This window comes from Myxine glutinosa, chromosome 5, assembly GCF_964187855.1.
Source record: "Myxine glutinosa chromosome 5, kmMyxGlut1.1, whole genome shotgun sequence".
Classification (NCBI taxonomy): Eukaryota; Metazoa; Chordata; class Myxini; order Myxiniformes; family Myxinidae; genus Myxine; species Myxine glutinosa.
In genome coordinates this window covers 42,057,509-42,078,080 of record NC_136265.1, presented here as the reverse complement: position 1 = coordinate 42,078,080, position 20,572 = coordinate 42,057,509, and the positions used below count along the sequence as shown (strand labels likewise).

At 43.9% G+C, this 20,572-nt stretch overlaps 1 protein-coding gene across 1 annotated transcript in view; it reads right to left on the bottom strand.

Annotated features, from left to right (window-relative positions):
* LOC137417379 (uncharacterized) overlaps positions 1–19,967 on the bottom strand; it is a 39,112-nt gene extending 19,145 nt beyond the window's left edge. Inside the window, exons 1-6 of the mRNA XM_068103252.2 lie at positions 19,964–19,967; positions 19,756–19,881; positions 14,283–14,396; positions 12,605–12,712; positions 8,894–8,931; positions 4,730–4,852 (exon numbers count right to left, since the gene is read on the bottom strand). Coding sequence (XP_067959353.2) covers positions 4,730–4,852; positions 8,894–8,931; positions 12,605–12,712; positions 14,283–14,396; positions 19,756–19,881; positions 19,964–19,967 — 513 coding nt within the window. The remainder of the gene's footprint in view (positions 1–4,729; positions 4,853–8,893; positions 8,932–12,604; positions 12,713–14,282; positions 14,397–19,755; positions 19,882–19,963) is intronic.
* Positions 19,968–20,572: the final 605 nt, after the last annotated feature.

Genomic DNA, 20,572 nt, shown 5'->3' with positions numbered 1-20,572 from the left:
CTGGATGCCCTTCCTGTCGCCAACCCTGTTAGTCGCGTCTTGCGACACACCGGGAATTACCAGTGAACAGGCACTCAATTCGCCGACCTCGGAAGGATGACAGGCTGAGTCAACCCCCCTGGCTTTAATTCAGCGATCGACCGGGATTCGAACCCAGGATCCAAGGATCCCAACCTGGCACCCTAACCGCTAAGCCAACATCGGGTGGGCATCCAGTCAACACTAGACACCTAACCCTAACAACACCAGACAAGTAAAAGCGATCTACATTCGTCGGGTCCGGTGACATGTCGATAAAGCGGTTATATCAGTATAATTTTTTATATATCGATATACCAGAATTGAAAATTATAATATACCGGAATATCGAAAAAAATTGACATTATATATAAATAAATAAAAATAAATAAAAATCGGTATGTCCACATAAATATCGGTGTATCCATGAAAAAAAAAAAAAAAAAAAATCGGTATATCACCAACAAATCAACGAAAGGTGTTTACAATCCTCAAATGCACGATTTAACTGACCCTTTGATGCACTCGGCTATGCCTGGAACAGTGGAACGTTTGAGGTCAAGATGTACAAGGAAGTAGGGACAGTTTATTTTTTTTAAATACTTGGGCTAAGGCTCGTATGGACATACTGAAGAGACAAACACTTAACAGCCACTGAGCTTGGGGGAAGTGCAGTCACCAACGTCACTTCCCAGGATGCCCTGGGTTCCAGCCACGTCATAACAATGGCGCTGCTTTTCTCACTGTATTCAGGGGGGAATTTCCTCAAGAGGTATTTCCTCCTCCTCATGGATGCCAACCGAAGGAGATTTGCCTGTGCTCTATCCTTTTCAAGCAAAAAAGTAACACGTCCCATTTTTTAAGTCTTTGGTATGACTTGAACCAGTCCAAACCGGATGGGTGTTTTTTTTTAGGAGACACCATCTCCTTACTGGATGGTCGTTGGCTCCCTGCGGGAGCTCATCCGCCCTTTGCCAGGTGTTGTTTTTGGTCCTGGCAGGTGTCACAGTCACCCTCTCCACGAGCAAAGCCAGTGAGGGGTGTTGGTTTAGTCGCCGACAACCCGACCTTGCGGCAGGTAGCACTGGGTTTACCTGTTACCAGTGGCAGTCCCAAAAGGCTGACCTGTGCAGTAGGTTTAAACGTTTAACCCTCAGCAGCATACAAACAATCTCGCTTCGTTTGTACTTGCGGCTGTTTTTAAAGCAATTGGTTATTTTATATGAATCTGGTGTGCTTTGGAAAACCTGTGCCGATTACCGATACTGTACATGTTGTCACCACGTGTACCAATATCAGGCACTGAGCAAGCTTTTTACTGAGCAATAATATTTGCTGAGCTAGTAATGGTCATCAAATAAAATAATATTAATGGTCATCAAATATAGGCTTTAGAAATTACCCTTCAAGAACAAAGAAAGCACATCGTTGGAATCTCCCAGGATGAAGCTGCTTCTGAGGGCCTTTCACTCTCTCACCGCAGGCAGGTTGGTGGTCTTTCCATCTTCTACCGACTCCTCTCCGGCCTAGCTCCCCCTGCTCTGTCTGTGCTCTGTCCACCAAATATTCCTGCAGGACGCACAAGATCTGCCAGCAACCCTCTTCTGGTGAAACTACCAAAATCAAGACTCTCTGCTCACCCCTCACTCTTTCATTCCTCTTTTCTCCCACCTCTGGAACAAACTCCCACACTCTCTTCAATCCCACTCCTCCCTCCAGGTCTTTAAAACAGCTGTTCACCACCATCTCTTATCTTCCCACATCCAAAATCTTGATCCTTTCTGTCCCCCCATTAAAACACCCCAAATCCACCTCTTTCATTCTCAAATTTCATTCCTGAAATTCCCGGTAGTGTTCATTTGCTTTATCTGTGTGGTACCTCCCCCAGCACTCCCCCTTATACAGATTTACCAACGTCGCTGTTCTCCACTGTTGTTGTGCTTGTGTGCTTTCCTCTTCTGTCACACCCTCCCTTTATGATATGTTTTATGTGTCCATGCAGGTTTTCGTGTTTAATGTGTCAGCTCTTACACGAACCTTGACTCTGTATACAAAAGAATGAAAAAATAAAGCGAAGGACAAAACTGAACCCCTTTTTACTCTGTCTGTATCAACCAAATTCTCTATCGTATGAAAAAAGTTACCATGATTTGTAAAGATTGAGTGCATGATGAATGCCGTAAATTACCGTGTGTCAATGGTGTGTACAACAACAAAACAACAGGCATTTTAAGGCCATTTCCCCTGCTAGAGCGGGGGTTAGCCTTGCGGGCCCAATAACAATCTTCTCCATTTTTCCCTATTTTCTGCATCTCTCCTTGTTAACCCCCTTGCCCACATTTCTTCTTCCACCATCTTTAGCCAAGTCTTTCTCGGTCTTCCCCCTCCTCTACTTCCTTCTACATTCATTTCCATCACTCTTCTCAACCAGTCACTTTCATCCTTCCTCAACACATGACCAAACCATCTCAACCTGTTCCTCTTCACAGCATCAATCACAGGCTCTATTCCCATCATCTTTCGCAATTCATCATTTGTCTTCCTCTCTCTCAACGATACTCCGCACATCCACCGAACCATTCGCATTTCCACCCTTTCCAGCCTTCGTTGCTGCTCTACGTTCATTACCCACGTCTCGCTCCCATAAATCATAACACTTCTCACACATGCAGCATACACCTTTCCCTTCAGCTTCAACGACACTCCCCTCATCATCAGCACGCCACTCAGGTTAGAGCAGGAATGGTGTGTATGTCATATATCAATACGTAATGGACCATCGGACCACTGTATTTTTGGACCTTGTGGGAAAAAATATTTATTTATTTACTGATAGCAATACAGCAGTACGAGTCCACCGATATATCGATATTGGAAAAAAAAAAATCGATACCGACGGAGCTTACCACTATGTCATAATCATGAAGGAAAGGCTTAGCCATTGATATCCAAAAATGGGGGTGAGTGCGACTGATGCCAATACTAAACAGGATTAAATGTCCACTAACTTTGAAAACAAAACCTTTCACTCAACAAATAGAAAATTACAAAGTCACTGAAATCATCAAACCAACTCATAGATCAGTTCCTGTCGGTTATCTTCACTGCGGGGCATTAGAGTCCATCAAAGATGCGTTCACAAATCAGAGCAAAGCTGACAGCGAAGCAACAAATATATGGATTTCCACCCAATTAAAAATAACAACGATCTTGCTACTCAAGGGTAAAAGGCAATGACATATCACAACCCAACGATAAACTGTTGTACTGGAATTTTACAGACAGGTAGTTGCTTCAATGAATAAATCATCCCTTGGAGGGACGTGAAGGGATATGTCCCATCCGTTAGCATTCTGCATTCTGTGGTCGATATGAAAGATCTCAGTCTCTTTCGAATATTGATGACGAGTCCTCAACGGCCACGATTATTTCCACCTCATATGGTTGGGCCTGAGAATGTTTTTGGCGCAGGTCTTTCACGAACTGGCTGGTTAGGCCCGACATTCAACGAAGTAGGTTACAGCAGGAATTTATAATTTGTTCGGAATGCCAGCGATAACTCGTATATTCTTTGCAAAGGACACCATGGAATCTTTAACATTCACCATCAAACGATGCTGGCAAATGTGTCCACCAGCGCATTCATTTTGTTCAAGGGAAGATCGATTCTTGATTTGAATAAACATAGGGGCAATACTCGTGGTGCTCACCTGGTAGAATAAACAGTATACTGCACTGACAGTGTATTTTAAACCAATTTCAATGGTTGCTAGAAGACAGGGCAGCATGTAGAATCATACTAACATAATGTTTCACGCTATACAAAGCGCTATACAAAATAAAAATGAATTATTATTATTATAATCATAAGACTTTGAACAAACAAACAAAACAAACACCTATTTTCCCCCCTGAACAACCCCCCCTCCCCACCCCGTGTACCTCCTCAGACCCCAATTTTTCCAATGCCTTGAACAAACATTGGTACATCACGGAGGATGAAGGTCGTGGTGAACTTTCATCAAAATTGTATGTCGGTTCTGAGAAAAAATAAAATACCTATTTTGGGGGGCAAGCTCCCCATAGACCACCTGAGACCCCGATTTTTTAAATTCCAGGAACAAACTTTTGTACAACACGGGTGATTAAGGTTGTGGTCAAGTTTCATCAGAATTGCACGTGTAGTTTCTGAGAAGAAAGCAAATACCTATTTTGGGGGGCAACCTCCCCACCCCCAGAGATCCTCAAAGGGGCAGATTTTTTGAATGCCGAGAACAGACTTTGGTACATCACGGGTGATGAATGTTGTGGTGAAATTTCATCGAAATAGTGTGTGTAGTTTCAAAGGAAAGAGCAAATTCCTATTTTGGGGGTCAAACCTGGGTCCACTTTGACCCCCGATAGACCCCCTTAGACCCCGATTTTTTTTTAATGCAGTGAACAAACTTTAGTCACAAACACAACAAATATCATTTGTGCCAAATTTGGTCGCAAACCCATCAGCGGTTTCGGAGAAGAAGTTTCAAGTGTTTACGGGCTGACTGACGGACGACGCACCATCACATAAGCTCCCCTGAACTTTGTTCCAGGTGAGCTAAATATGAGGATTATAAAGGTTCAACAGTAAAGTCACACTATCTTTCATTTCCAAGCAATAATGGTGTTACTCAGCCTTAAACTTTCCCACTCTCTTTTCTAGCCATGTACGTACGTTGACATTATTTTTCTTGAAGGTCACCAGCAGAGCGCCAGTAATGAGCTGCATTTCAATGGAAGATGGTGGAAATCCTGCAGCATTGATCCGGGCCAATACCAATCCATCCTGCTCAAATATCTGCAAAATGAGGTTAGAGGAATGAACACAAGAAAATATTTAAGAAGATGTTGTTATAAAACAAGTACAAAAAGTTTTAATTAAAACAAAAGCCGCGTCGATGTTACACAATGCCTAGATGCAGCTGTGCCTATAACGTCGATGTTATAGGCACAGGACATTCCTGTTGATTCGATTACTTGATGTTATTTTTGTGCAAAGTGAAAATATATCTCGGCAATTTCCCGTGTGTGGCGACGAATTTTAAATATATCTCGGCATTTTCCCATCTGTTATTTCAGGCGGTGTATGACTGACCATGCCGCGATTTAAAATATATATATATCTCGGCAATTTCCCGTGTGTGGCGACACGTGAACGAAGCTATGCTCCTCTCTCCACATTATTGTGACGACGTATAAATTAAATATTTCATCATGACGATTGTCATCAAATGGACGAATTTTTAATATATCTTGGCATTTTCCCGTCTGTTATTTCGGGCGGTGTATGACTGACCATGCCGCGATTTAAACAAAATATATATATATCTCGGCATTTTCCCGTCTGTTATTTCGGGCGGTGTATGACTGACCATGCCGCGATTAAAAAAAAAAAAATCTCAATGGACTTGAAGTTACAGGCCTTTGAGAATTCATTTCGTTCTATAAAGGGCAACTTTCATCGGATTTTCTTCCCGTTTTTTTTCAACCGAGTCTAAAACGATGTTAGCGACTGTGAAAAATGAAATGATATATTGAATTTGATTTGAAATAAAACTGTGTGAGAGAGGAAGACACCACGGGCCTACAAAACAGGCCTCAAAGCTATGCGAGTTAATAATAATAATAATAATAATAATTCATTTATTTTGTATAGCGCTTTTCCAGAAGCCCAAAGGCGCTTTGACAGAGTGGAAAACATAATGCATAACAATACATGAAAACAACAATTGCAAAAAGACAAGAATCAAGAAAACAAACAGCAGCGATATACGGCATATATATAAGACAAGAATCAAAAAGACAAGACAAGAATCAATAGGGAAATATTTAAAGCAAAAGGAGGGAGAAGGAGAAGAGATAGTCAGGGGTTAAATGCTGTGGGTTGAATGTTGAATGCAGCGTTGAACAGGTGGGTCTTTAGTGATGTTTTGAATGTGGTGAGTGAGGAGGAGTCCATGATGGTGTGAGGTAGTGAGTTCCAGAGGGTGGGAGCAGCGATGGAGAAGGCCCTGTCCCCCCAGGATCTGAATTTGGTCCGGATGGAGGGGGTCAGGAGGTTGGTACCAGCAGAGCGGAGGTTGCGGGTGGGAGTGTGTCTGGAGAGGAGGTCAGCCAGGTAGGATGGGGCCAGGTTATGGAGGGCTTTGTATGTCAAGAGGAGGATTTTGTACTGGATTCTCTGGGGGATGGGGAGCCAGTGAAGCTTGTAAAGGACGGGGGTGATGTGGTCACGGGTCCGGGAATGAGTGAGTAGACGGGCAGCGGAGTTCTGAATGTATTGGAGTTTATTGGTGATTTTTGAGGGTGAACCATAGAGGAGGCTATTGCAGTAGTCCAGACGGGAGGTGATGAAGGCGTGGATGAGGGTTTCTGCAGCCGTGGAGGAGAGGGATGAGCGGAGACGGGCAATGTTTTTCAGGTGAAAGAAGGCTGACTTTGTGATCTGTTTAGTGTATTTGTCGAAGGAAAGGGTTTGGTCAAAGATGACGCCAAGATTCCGGATGTGAGGGGAGGTGGATACTGGGATACCGTCGATGTTGAGGGCAAAGTTATGGGTGGATTTTGTGAGCGTTTTTGGGCCAATGATGATTATTTCAGATTTATCACAGTTAAGCTTGAGGAAGTTGATTTGAAGCCAGGATTTTATTTCAGTGATGCAGTTTGTCAGGATAGAGTGGGTGTCGGTGGAGACGGACTTGGTGGAGATGAAAAGCTGGATGTCATCGGCGAAGCAGTGGAATTGGAGACCATGACGGCGGATTAAGTGACCGAGCGGGGACAGGTAAAGGATGAAGAGGAGGGGGCCAAGAACTGAACCTTGGGGGACACCTTGGGGGAGGGGAGCAGTGGGGGATTTGCAGTTATTGATGGAGATGAACTGGCATCTGTCAGAGAGGTATGATTTAATCCAAGAGAGGGCAGTGCCGGTGACGTTAAAGGTGGATTCAAGTCGGGTGAGGAGGATAGTGTGATCGATGGTGTCAAAGGCAGCGCTGAGGTCGAGGAGGACGAGAATGTTGAGGTTGCCAGCGTCAGAGGAGAGGAGAAGGTCGTTGGTGATTTTGAGGAGAGCAGTTTCAGTACTGTGGTTGGAGCGGAATCCGGATTGGAATGTTTCATACAAGTTATTGGCAGAGAGATGATGTTTGAGTTGAGTGGCTACAGCGCGTTCCAAAACTTTTGACAGAAAGGGTAGGTTGGAGATGGGTCTGAAGTTGTTTAGGGTGTCAGGGTTTAGACCAGGTTTTTTTAGAATGGGGGTAACAGCAGCAATTTTGAGGGAAGGTGGGACGATGCCTGTAGACAGGGAGGAGTTTATTGTTGCAATGATAAGTGGAGAGAGAGCAGGGAGGGAGGCTTTGACAAAGCTGGAGGGGATGGGGTCAAGAGTGCAGGTGGCAGTTTTCATTCCTATGAGGAGTTCAGAGAGGTCAGTAGGGGAGATTGGGGAGAACCGAGATAGGGGATGGCAGGACAAGGGGGGGGGGCAGGTGGTTGGAGGAGGAGCGGGTGCGGCGGTGGTCAAGTTGTTGTAGATGTTGTCAATTTTGCGTTGGAAGAAAGAGAGGAAGGAGATGCAGTTGTCTACTGTGAATGACTGGGTGGTGGTGTTCAGGGGGCGGAGGAGTTTGTTTATTGTCGAGAAGAGTGCTTTTGGGTTTCCGGAGCCAGAGTGGATAATTTGAGAGTTATTGAGGCAAATCAGGCACTCCAAATAAAATGGTGGATATTTGTTTACATGAAGCCTCTCCCACAATGGGTGGAGCTATGGTTCCCAGAATGGGTGGAGCTTTGAGGTTTTGTCTTCTCTGCAAGAACAAGAACAAGAAGAACAAGAAGAAGAACAACAACAACAACAGCAGAGGGCACTCTATGACCAGCGTCTTGCGACGCGGCTAAAAATTGAAGATTGAACGAATAACAGATTGATAACTAAGACGGCACTCGGTAGAGCGCTCAACTCCGCCAGGTGAACTAGAACAACCAACTACAACAACACTCTTCGCCGTCACGACGTTGCCCGATATGCCTCCGCCCACATTATTACATCATTATACATATTCGAACCAAGTTTGATTTAAATCCCTTCAGCTGTTCTCAAGTATCACATTTTTATCTGACATGACCTCCGACCTTTGATGCGAAAATCTAATCAGTTCATCTTTGCATCATAATATGTACTTATACTAAGTTTGGGTCAAAATCCTATCACTGGTTCACAAGTTAGCTCGGGTAACATAATTTTTACTCAACGGGACCTATGACGTTTGACTTGACACCAAAATGTAATCCGTTTATCTTTACCTCATTATACATACTTGCACCAAGTTTGACTTAGATCCTTTCAACCGTTCTTAAGTTATTGCGGAAACTAAAACCTTTCACGGATGGACAAACAGACGGACAACCCAAAAACATAATGCCTCTGGCGACGAAATAGATCTTCCTGTCCAGCTCCAGCAAGGAATGCATCTCAGATCAAGGCTTTGTTTGAATGTGGATGTTAAGCTGGCTATCCTATCTGCATTTTCATTGTGGATATTAAAGATCCCATTCCATCTTTCAATAACAGCAGACCATTGTATACCACCACCAAAGCCAAATCTCCTGCTTGGGATTAGCTGTATAATTAACACAGTCTGTGATCTGTTATAGGTTGGTTCATGGATCACTCCTGATATGGTCAACAAGTTCATGCACGAGCAACAATAACAATGCATGCACTCATAATGGTGTAGTTGTTTCTGTCAATGTCACGTTAATTTAATACTTACGCTGTTAACATTCTTTACAAAGAATCTAAAACAACACACCTAAAAACACAAATCCTTCATACCTTGACAAACTCCATGTCTTCCATCTTCCTTTCATCATCTGGAGACAGCCACAAGCACACAATAGAAAAACAACAAAGAATTAAGTGGGATAATGTGAAAGCATTCCACTACAATACACAAAATATAATATACAATAGCTCCGAGTGGGCTGATAGTCTCTTGAGGTTGTAGTTCAGACCACTGCTAATTTGGGGGGTCCCCTTGGGAGCCCCCCTCCCTCCCCCACATTCCTTGGGAGGCTAACTGATACGAAATGGAAACAATCCAAGGCCAGACGATGCTGCGGACCATCGAATAGAAGGGTTGTATCGGGTTTCAGAGCAATCGCTTGGTAAATAAGGGACGAGTAAGGATCCAAAGTTTCAAGGGACACCCCCCACCCCCACCCAGTATCCCCCCAAATTAATGATCCGAAATCGGAAAATTGAAGCTTGAGCGCATGTGTGAGCCACCAAGTAGAAGGGCTGTAATTATGTTTCAGAGCAATCAGTTGGTAAATAAAGGACAAGTATGGAACCAAAGCTTGGGGTGTAATTCCATTCCCCCCCCCCCCCCCCAGGGCCCCCCTATGAACTGGAATCGAAAAATTGAAGCCTGAGCGGTGGTGCGGGCTACTGCCTTGTATTCATGTGTCAAGTTTCAGAACAATCAGCTGGGTGATAAGGCAGGAGTGGCAGAAATAGCAAACAGTTAACGGATGGATGGATGGACAGACATCTGGACATCACGACCCATTTTATATGTTCATCTCTTCAAGAATCGAGATGAGTTGACCAAATAATATACTTAGCCAAGAAACCCGGGTTTGTGATTACCAATCAGCTTGGTCAAGTGGCTTAAGCACTCAATCAGGCACTCAGACAACGAAACAGTTGATAAGGAATAGCTGGCTAGGCAAGCGATAGCAAGCTGATTGGTAATGGGACAAACACACCCCAATAAAGCTGGTTAGTAAATACATAAAGAAGAAAAAGAAAATACACAGCCACACGTGCTCCATTATACCAACATCCCCCCTCCACCATAACCTGCCTCCACCATAACCTGCCTCCTCCATCCTCTCACCACCATGCCGTCTCCACGATAACTTGCCTCCACCATCCTCTCACCACCATCCCACCTCCACTATAACCTGCCTCAACAATCCTCTCACCACCATCCCGCCTCAACCATAACCTGCCTCCTCCACCACTATCTCCCTCCCCCCCACCTACATTTCACCACTTGCTCAACCACCACCCTTCACTCCCCCATAAACCCGCCTGCCACTCTCCACCATCCCACCCCCATGCCTCCTGCACCAACCTTCCCTGCCACCCTCCACCATTCTCCCCTTGCTCCCCCACCAAAGCATAGCATTCGGATCTGGATCTGGGAATTTTTAAAGACTTCACCATTGAGAAATAGGACAAAAAAGATATACAGCACACTATCTCAAAAAGTTGTATATGGATTAGGACAAAACTTGGTGAACAGGTTGGGTATGTGATAAGAAAGAAGTACAGCAATACCCCGTTTTACGCCATTTCGACCTACGTCAAATCCGACTTTACGCCACTCTTCTCGAGTAAATTTCATACGCGTACGCTATAATTTCATACGCTATACGTACGCGTAGCTGCTGGTTCTCATTCAAAACAAAGGCGACGCCATATGCATTTTGTCCTGTGCTGCAGTCGCGTGCTTGCTTTGCCTTTCGCTGTTATTTTTGTGATTATTCCTTTACTGTGTAAAGGTTCCTTTACTGTGTAAAACAACCAACGCAACGTGGCAACGGCGAAACATGACGACGATGCCGGCTCGGACGACCGTCCGTGGCAGACGTAACGTCACGTGACCGTGCAATGTCCGCGACGAGGTCAGGCCCCATGGCCCATGGCCCATGTGAAACGAACGACTGTCATGCCTCGAGCCGGGGTGCCTCGTCGGGCACCTCGCCGGCATCCGGCGTCGACGAACCGATCGACGTGTGCATGTGCACATGTGCATGGATTTGCAAATGTCTGCCTGCACGTCGTCGTTTCTGCGTGTATCGCATCATCCAAAAAAAAAGAAGCACGCAAACTCGGCCGCTCGAGGAAAGACGGGGCATGCCTACGATTCGGAGGCGAGCATCGATCCCCGGGGAGGCCGGGTTCACGGAACCCTGAGCTCGTTCGTTCATCACAGACGACACGACACGACCACCGGTGAAACTGCTCGGACACGTTGGGTAAAGCACGCCGTGGTGAAGCGGGCCGCGGAGCCACTCGGCACACAAGCCCGCTCACGGTCGACACATCCCGTGCTGGTCACCCCGTTCGCGAAGACCCGACCGATAGAAAAAAACGGAGGGACTCCCGACGGGGAGCGGCAAAGATTCAGGGCGAAGCCGCAGCCTCCTCCAGTTATTTACTCTAGTTTTACGGTGTTTGTCTTCATTTTAAGGCATTTTTAAGACATTACATCCGGTTTACGTCAAAAACCGAGTTACGTCACGGCTTATGGAACCAATTAATGACGTAGGCCGGGGTATTGCTGTAATTCAATTTTGGTGAAGATTCGAATCCGCATCTGGATACTCCAATTTTTTGAAGCGATTCTTCACCATTACGTGATAGGGATAAAACCAATACATAGCACGATATCTCAAAAGGTTATGGACGGATTGTGACGTCATTTGGTGGAGAGGTTAGGTGCGTGACAAAGGACAAATCGATTCGATTTTGGTGAAGATCCAAATCGGGATTCGAGAATTATTTAATTTTCAAGTGATTCTGCACCATTGAATATATATAATAAATAATAACCAGCTTTAGAGGCCATTTTTCCCCGCAAAGCGGGGGTTGGCCTTTTTCGGGAACCGTGGTTGTTGTTGTTTTTCGGTCCCCTATTTGAAGCAATGTTTTACGGCCGGATGCCCTTCCTGACGCCAACCCTTTTTGCCGCCTTTAACGACAAACAGGCAAACAGGGACAGGGCCAAAAACCATATATAGCATGATATTTCAAAAAGTTGTGGATGGATTATGACAAAACTTGGTGGATGAGTTGGTTTGGTGACAAGTTCAAGCAATTCGATTTTGGTTCAGGTCCGGATCAAGATCTGGCCTATCAGTGGGATACAAAGTGTAAACTGTTCAGCCTGGAAGAGGTATGCTTTCTCGCAGGTGTCGTTCTCGTTTGTCCATGCATTTCGCACAACAATAACATTCTTGGATCTCTCCTCCTCTTTCTCCCATTGAACACCAAACATCTCCCAGAAACGTTTTAGGTTTTAAATGCCAATTACTGATTGATATCTCTGGAAGAAAGTCGCCTGTCGTAGAGGTTATGGGAGAGTAAAGGGTAAAACATGAATGGCCAAGGCTTTATCCATGCAGCCAAAATAATGTGAATAAAACGTGAGAACTAATGCAGATTTGTATTATGAACTTTAAATAAAAAATTAAATAAAAATCGGTTTAAACAATTGTCATGCAATATGTGGAGGTCAGTGTTGGTTTGAAGGAGGATAGGAGGAGAGGATGTTAGTCCCAGAGTGCACAATCTCCTGCATGTTAGCATGAGCTGTTGGACATTAACGACTCCATGGTATCTTTCCCAAACAGGACTCGAGTAGTCACCAACATGCTGAACAAATTTCAAATTACTGCCATCTACAGTGGAACGTGAGAATATCTCATTCAGTAAAGTGTTAACCTTTTACAATCATCCAGAATATCCACTTACCTCTCTTTAACACAACAGGCATCTTCTTCTTTGAAGACTGCTGGGCCTTTTTCAGGTGATTTATACATTGCCCCACGCTGTTGGCTTTGGGTTTTCCTTGTGGTCCACCTGCAATTTGGTCAAAAAACAACAAATATATCAGAAACCAAACTGTGCCACCATTGCATTGGTGAGCTATAGCAGGCCATCACCCATGCTCACAGGTCTCCACGCACTAAAAGGCCAATACATTTCCACAAACTCAAATCCAAGATAAGCCATCCGTGACGTCATTCGTAAGTAGTCAATGCACATGTAACTCATTGTTAAAATTTCGTCAATAGTGCAAGTCACAATTCTCAACTATTTTTCAAAAAAATAATTTGGAATCCATTTTTTAAACATATATACAGATGGTCAAATATGAGTCAACATAACATTTATTGGATTCCTGTCGATATGGATCATCAGCGAATCTTTGATGTGGTAGAAAAAAAAATGGTGGTGACTGGAAGCGCACAACAGAAAAAGAACAACTCATTGGATGTACAGTACTAACTCGTTTACTGTTATTACCTCCTCCACCGAAAGTGGACAGAGGTTATGTTTTCACCCCTGTCTGTTTGTCTGCTTCTCTGTATGTGAAGAGGATATCTCAAAAAGGTGAGGACGAATTTGGACGAAATTTGGTGGACAGGTTCTGTGTGGGACAAGTATGAAATGATTCGATTTTGGTGAAGATCCGGATCCTTGAATTTTTAACCGATTCTTCACCATTGAGTGATGGGGCTAAAACAGATATACTGCATAGCATGATGAATCAAAAAGTTATGGACGGATTGGGACAAAACTTGGTGGACAGGTTGGGTGTGTGACGAGGACAAATCAATTCGATTTTGTTGAAGGTCCGAATCTGGATCCGTGATTGGAAAATTAATTTCGTGACTTCACCATTTGATATGAGAGATGGGGCCAAAAACTATATATGGCATGAAATCTCAAAACGTTGTGGATGAGTTGGGTGGGTGACAAAAACAGGATGATTCTATTTTGTTTCTGGTCCGGATCCAGATCCGACCCATCCGTGGGATACAAAGCGTAAACTGTTCAGCCTGGCGGAGGTATGCTTTCTCGCAGGTGTCGTTCTAGTTTGTCCATGCATTTCGCACAACAATAACATTCTTGGATCTCTCCTCCTCTATCTCCCATTGAACACCAAACATCTCCCAGAAACGTTTTAGGTTTTAAATGCCAATTACTGATTGATATCTCTGGAAGAAAGTCGCCTGTTGTCGAGGTTATGGGAGGTTAAAGGGTAAAACATGAATGGCCAAGGCTTTATCCATGCAGCCAAAATAATGTGAATAAAACGTGAGAACTAATGCAGATTTGTATTATGAACTTTAAATAAAAAAATTAATAAAAATCGGTTTAAACCATTGTCATGCAATATGTGGAGGTCAGTGTTGGTTTGAGGGAGGATAGGGGGAGAGGATGTTAGTCCCAGAGTGCACAATCTCCTGCATGTTAGCATGAGCTGTTGGACATTAAAGACTCCATGGTATCTTTCCCAAACAGGACTCGAGTAGTCACCAGCATGCTGAACAAATTTCAAATTACTGCCATCTGCAGTGGAACGTCAGAATATCTCATTCAGTAAAGTGTTAACCTTTTGCAATCATCCAGAATATCCACTTACCTCTCTTTGACGTCTTTGAAGACGTCTTTGAAGTCTTTGAAGACTGCTGGGCCTTTTTCAGGTTATTTATAAATTGCCTCTCGCAGTTAGCTTTGGGTTTTCCTTGTGGTCCACCTGCAATTTGGTCAAAAAACAACAAATATTTCAGAAACCAAACTGTGCCACCATTGCATTGGTGAGCTGTAGCAGGTCATCACCCATGCTGACAGGTCTCCACGCACTACAACAACACAACATGCATTTTAAGGCCATTTTCCCTGCAAGAGCGGGGGTTAGCCTTGCGGTCCCCATGACAATCTTCTCCATTTTGCACCATTTTCTGCATCTCTCCTTGTTAACCCCCTTGCCCGCATGTCTTCTTCCACCGTCTTTAGCCAAGTCTTTCTCGGTCTTCCCCGTCCTCTACTTCCTTCTACATTCATTTCCATCACTCTTCTCAACCAGTCACTTTCATCCTTCCTCAACACATGACCAAACCATCTCAACCTGTTCCTCTTCACAGCATCAATCACAGGCTCTATTCCCATCATCTTTCGCAATTCATCATTTGTCTTCCTCTCTCTCAGCGACACTCTGCACATCCACCGAACAATTCGCATTTCCACCCTTTCCAGCCTTCGTTGCTGCTCTACATTCAGGACCCATGTCTCGCTCCCATAAATCATAACACTTCTCACACATGCAGCATACACCTTTCCCTTCAGCTTCAATAACACTCCCCTCCTCATCAGCACGCCACTCAGTTCCCGAAACTTCTTCCATGCACATCTCACTCAAGCAACCGTTGCCGAGTCTGATCCACCTTCTCCATTCAGCATGTCTCCGAGGTAGCAAAATGTTTTCACACCTTCCAGCTTCACGCCGTCTCCAAGATCCAACTCAACATTTCCTCCATCTGCAGCTCCCTCTGTGCACACCTTACATTTGAATGTAGCTGCCACACTGGTTGATGACCCTCTCAGACCACTAGATTGTTGATGAACCCACTCAGCGCACATTGTACATTGAATGGAGTTCACTCCGACACCCTTCCTGCACACAGCACAGGGCCACTTCCCAGTTCTTTCCACCTCACCACATGCTTTACCACTTGCCATCACCTTCGTCTTTCCTATATTCACCTTCAGACCTTTTGTCTCCATACTTTCCTTCCACTTGTTCATCTTTTCCTTCAGTCCATCCATACTTTCCGCAATCAACACCAGATCATCTGCATACAACAACTCCCACGGTAAACCCTCCTTTACGGTCTGAGCCAGCACCTCCATCACAGCTACAAATAGTAGTGGACTTAGTACCGACCCCTGATGCACTCCCACCTTCACCTCAAACTCACCACTGTTCCCGTCCTTCGTCCTTACAGCTGTGCGCGCTCTTTTGTACATTGCCATCACAACTCTGATCAACCATTCCTCCACTTCTAACTTCCTCAATGCCCATGTCAATACTTTGCATGGAACCCTATCGAATGCTTTCTCCAGATCAACAAACCCAAGAAACAACTTCTTCCTCTTCTCCATGTACTTCTCCTGCAACTGCCTCACAATAAAGAGCGCGTCTGTCATTCCTCTTCCTGACATAAATCCAAACTGCATTTCGTCGATCTTCACCTTCTTCCTTATCCTCCTCTCCAACACCCTTTCCAATACCTTCATTCCATGCTCCAATAACTTTATCGCTCGGTACGAGCCACACTCCAGAGGGTCACCTTTCCCCTTGTATAGAGGGACAAGGGTACTCAGTTCCCAAACCACTGGAATGCGGCCTTCTTTCACCACCAGATTACAGATCTCTGTCATTCTCTTCACACCCCAACTTCCTGCTGCCTTCAACATATCTCCCACAACTCCCGTCGGCCCTCCCGCTTTTCTACTCTTCATTGCTTTTATCGCTTCCTGGTGTTGGGCTAGCGGCAAGGGTGCCGGCTTAGGATCCGAGGATCCTGGGTTCGAATCCCGGTCGATCACTGAATTAACGCCAGGGGGGTTGACTCAGCCTGTCATCCTTCCGAGGTCGGCTAATTGAGTACCAGTTCACTGGTAATTCCCTGTTTGTCGTTAAAGGCGGCAAAAAGGGTTGGCGTCAGGAAGGGCATCCGGCCGTAAAACATTGCTTCAAAAAGGGGACCAAAAAACAACAACAACCACGGTTCCCGAAAAAGGCGAACCCCCGCAAATGGCCTCTAAAGGTGGATTTTTTTTTTATTGCTTTTATCGCTTCCTCAACTTCCTTCTCAGTTATCTTCTCTGCCAGTCCTAAAACTGGGTTACTCTCTATGTTCCCATCCCATTCATTCTCTGTATTCAACAGCATTTCCATATATCTTTTCCATCTTCCTTTAATTCCATCTGGATCCACAACGATTTGGCCCACTTCATCCTTCAAGCAACTCACCCCCATCACATCACACCTCTCTTTCGCTATTTGCTTTGCAATCCTGAATACCGCTCTCTGACTCTCTTCCGAATCCAAGCGTTCTCCGAACATTTTCCTACATGTCTCCTGCGCCTTTGCTACCTCTTTCTTTGCAGCCTTCTTGGCTGCCTTATAACTTTCATGCTCTGCTTTTTCTGCTCCCGTACCCTTCGCCTTCTACGCACTAAAAAGCCAATACATTTCCACAAACTCGAATCCAAGATAAGCCATCCGTGACGTCATCAGTAAGTAGTCAATACACATGTAATTCATTGTTAAAATTTCGTCATTAATGCAAGTCACAATTCTCAAATATTTAAAAAATAATAATTTGGAATCCATTTTTTAAACATATATACAGATGGTCAAATATGAGTCAACATAACATTTATTGGATTCCTGTCGATATGATCATCAGCGAATCTTTGATGTGGTAGAAAAAAAAATGGCGGTGACTGGAAGTGCACAACAGAAAAAGAACAACTCATTGGATGTACAGAACTAACTCGTTTACTGTTATTACCTCCTCGACCAAAGGTGGACAGAGGTTATGTTTTCACCCCAGTATGTTTGTCTGATTCTCTGTCTGTGAAGAGGATATCTCAAAAAGGTGAGGACGAATTTGGACGAAATTTGGTGGACAGGTTCTGTGTGGGACAAGTATGAAATGATTCGATTTTGGTGAAGATCCGGATCCTTGAATTTTTAACTGATTCTTCACCATTGAGTGATGGGGCTAAAACAGATATACTGCATAGCATGATGAATCAAAAAGTTATGGACGGATTCGGACAAAACTTGGTGGACAGGTTGGGTGTGTGACAAGGACAAATCAATTCGATTTTGTTGAAGGTCCGAATCTGGATCCATGATTTAAAAATTAATTTAGTGACTTCACCATTTGATATGAGAGATGGGGCCAAAAACTATATATGGCATGAAATCTCAAAACGTTGTGGATGAGTTGGGTGGGTGACAAAAACAGGATGATTACCTTCGCAAAAGCGGAAGGTTATGTTTTGATCGCTGTGTATTTATTTGTATGTCTGTGTGTGTGTATGTTAATCGCATAACTCAAAAAGTATTCAACCGAATTGCATGAAATTTGGTGGGATGATTGGTTATTATACGGGACACGTTTGATTAGATTTTGGGAAACAGATTTGCTCAAATTCTGACTATTTTTAACTCGATCGTATTTCACTCAAAGTTATGAGCGACTGAAGAAGAAGATGTCCATCCAGGACGTCATCACTATAACGCGATCTCCCGCGATCATTTCAACCTCAAAAAAAATTATAATTGCAGATTTGACAATAGATGAGGCATATTAACAAACGAATGAAACAGATTTGCTCAAATTCTGACTATTTTTAACTCGATCGTATTTCACTCAAAGTTATGCGCGACTGAAGAAGAAGATGTCCATCCAGGACGTCATCACTATAACGCAATCTCCCGCGATCATTTCAACCTCAAAAAAAATTATAATTGCAGATTTGTCAAGAGATGAGGCATATTAACAAACGAATGAAACAGATTTGCTCAAATTCTGACTATTTTTAACTCGATCGTATTTCACTCAAAGTTATGAGCGACTGAAGAAGAGGATGTCCATCCAAGACGTCATCACTATAACGCGATCTCCCGCAATCATTTCAACCTCAAATGAAATTCAAATTGCAGATTTGTCAATCGGGGAGGCATATTAACAGACGAATGAAACAGATTTGCTCAAATTCTGATTTTTAAAAATCGATCGCATTTCACATAAAGTTTGAGGTACTAAAGAAGAAGAAGATTCGTTTAGCTTCTCAGATAAAATAAATAATTCTGTCTGCAATTTCAGGTTAATTACCTTCGCAAAAGCGGAAGGTTATGTTTTGATCGCTGTGTATTTATTACCTTCGCAAAAGCGGAAGGTTATGTTTTGATCGCTGTGTATTTATTACCTTCGCAAAAGCGGAAGGTTATGTTTTGATCGCTGTGTATTTATTAATAGATGTAATCAAAGTCCAATCGTCTGTGATTAATCGACGTACTCAGGTCCAACTCATGTTCAAACAGTACGTAATTACCTTCGCAAAAGCGGAAGGTTATGTTTTGATCGCTGTGTATTTATTTGTATGTCTGTATGTGTGTGTGTATGTTATTCGCATAACTCAAAAAGTATTCAACCGATTCGCATGAAATTTGGTGGGATGATAGGTTATTATCCGGGAACCATTTGATTAGATTTTGGAATCGATCGGGTCAAAGGTCAAGGTCAAGGTCATGAAAAGGTCAAAATCGTCTTTTTACCATATTAGGTGTGGCTTTGCTACACAGATCTTGTAGTCTTTTATTTTGGCAACAAAAGTAGCTGCGGCGAAGGTATGCGCTCTACCGAGTGCCCGTTCTAGTTCTATTTTGTTTCTGGTCCGGATCCAGATCCGACCCATCCGTGGGATACAAAGCGTAAACTGTTCAGCCTGGCGGAAGTATGCTTTCTCGCAGGTGTCGTTCTTGTTTGTCCATGCATTTCGCACAACAATAACATTCTTGGATCTCTCCTCCTCTATCTCCCATTGAACACCAAACATCTCCCAGAAACGTTTTAGGTTTTAAATGCCAATTACTGATTGATATCTCTGGAAGAAAGTCGCCTGTTGTCGAGGTTATGGGAGGGTAAAGGGTAAAACATGAATGGCCAAGGCTTTATCCATGCAGCCAAAATAATGTGAATAAAACGTGAGAACTAATGCAGATTTGTATTATGAACTTTAAATAAAAAAATTAATAAAAATCGGTTTAAACCATTGTCATGCAATATGTGGAGGTCAGTGTTGGTTTGAGGGAGGATAGGGGGAGAGGATGTTAGTCCCAGAGTGCACAATCTCCTGCATGTTAGCATGAGCTGTGGGACATTAAAGACTCCATGGTATCTTTCCCAAACAAGACTCGAGTAGTCACCAGCATGCTGAACAAATTTCAAATTACTGCCATCTGCAGTGGAACGTCAGAATATCTCATTCAGTAAAGTGTTAACCTTTTGCAATCATCCAGAATATCCACTTACCTCTCTTTGACGTCTTTGAAGACGTCTTTGAAGACGTCTTTGAAGTCTTTGAAGACTGCTGGGCCTTTTTCAGGTTATTTATAAATTGCCTCTCGTAGTTAGCTTTGGGTTTTCCTTGTGGTCCATCTGCAATTTGGTCAAAAAACAACAAATATTTCAGAAACCAAACTGTGCCACCATTGCATTGGTGAGCTAAGCAGGCCATCACCCATGCTGACAGGTCTCCACGCACTACAACACACAACATGCATTTTAAGGCCATTTTCCCTGCAAGAGCGGGGGTTAGCCTTGCAGTCCCCATGACAATCTTCTCCATTTTGCCCTATTTTCTGCATCTCTCCTTGTTAACCCCCTTGCCCGCATGTCTTCTTCCAACGTCTTTAGCCAAGTCTTTCTAGGTCTTCCCCGTCCTCTACTTCCTTCTACATTCATTTCCATCACTCTTCTCAACCAGTCACTTTCATCCTTCCTCAACACATGACCAAACCATCTCAACCTGTTCCTCTTCACAGCATCAATCACAGGCTCTATTCCCATCATCTTTCGCAATTCATCATTTGTCTTCCTCTCTCTCAGCGACACTCCGCACATCCACCGAAACATTCGCATTTCCACCCTTTCCAGCCTTCGTGGCTGCTCTACATTCATGACCCATGTCTCGCTCCCATAAATCATAACACTTCTCACACATGCAGCATACACCTTTCCCTTCAGCTTCAACGACACTCCTCTCCTCATCAGCACGCCACTCAGTTCCCGAAACTTCTTCCATGCACATCTCACTCGAGCAACCGTTGCCGAGTCTGATCCACCTTCT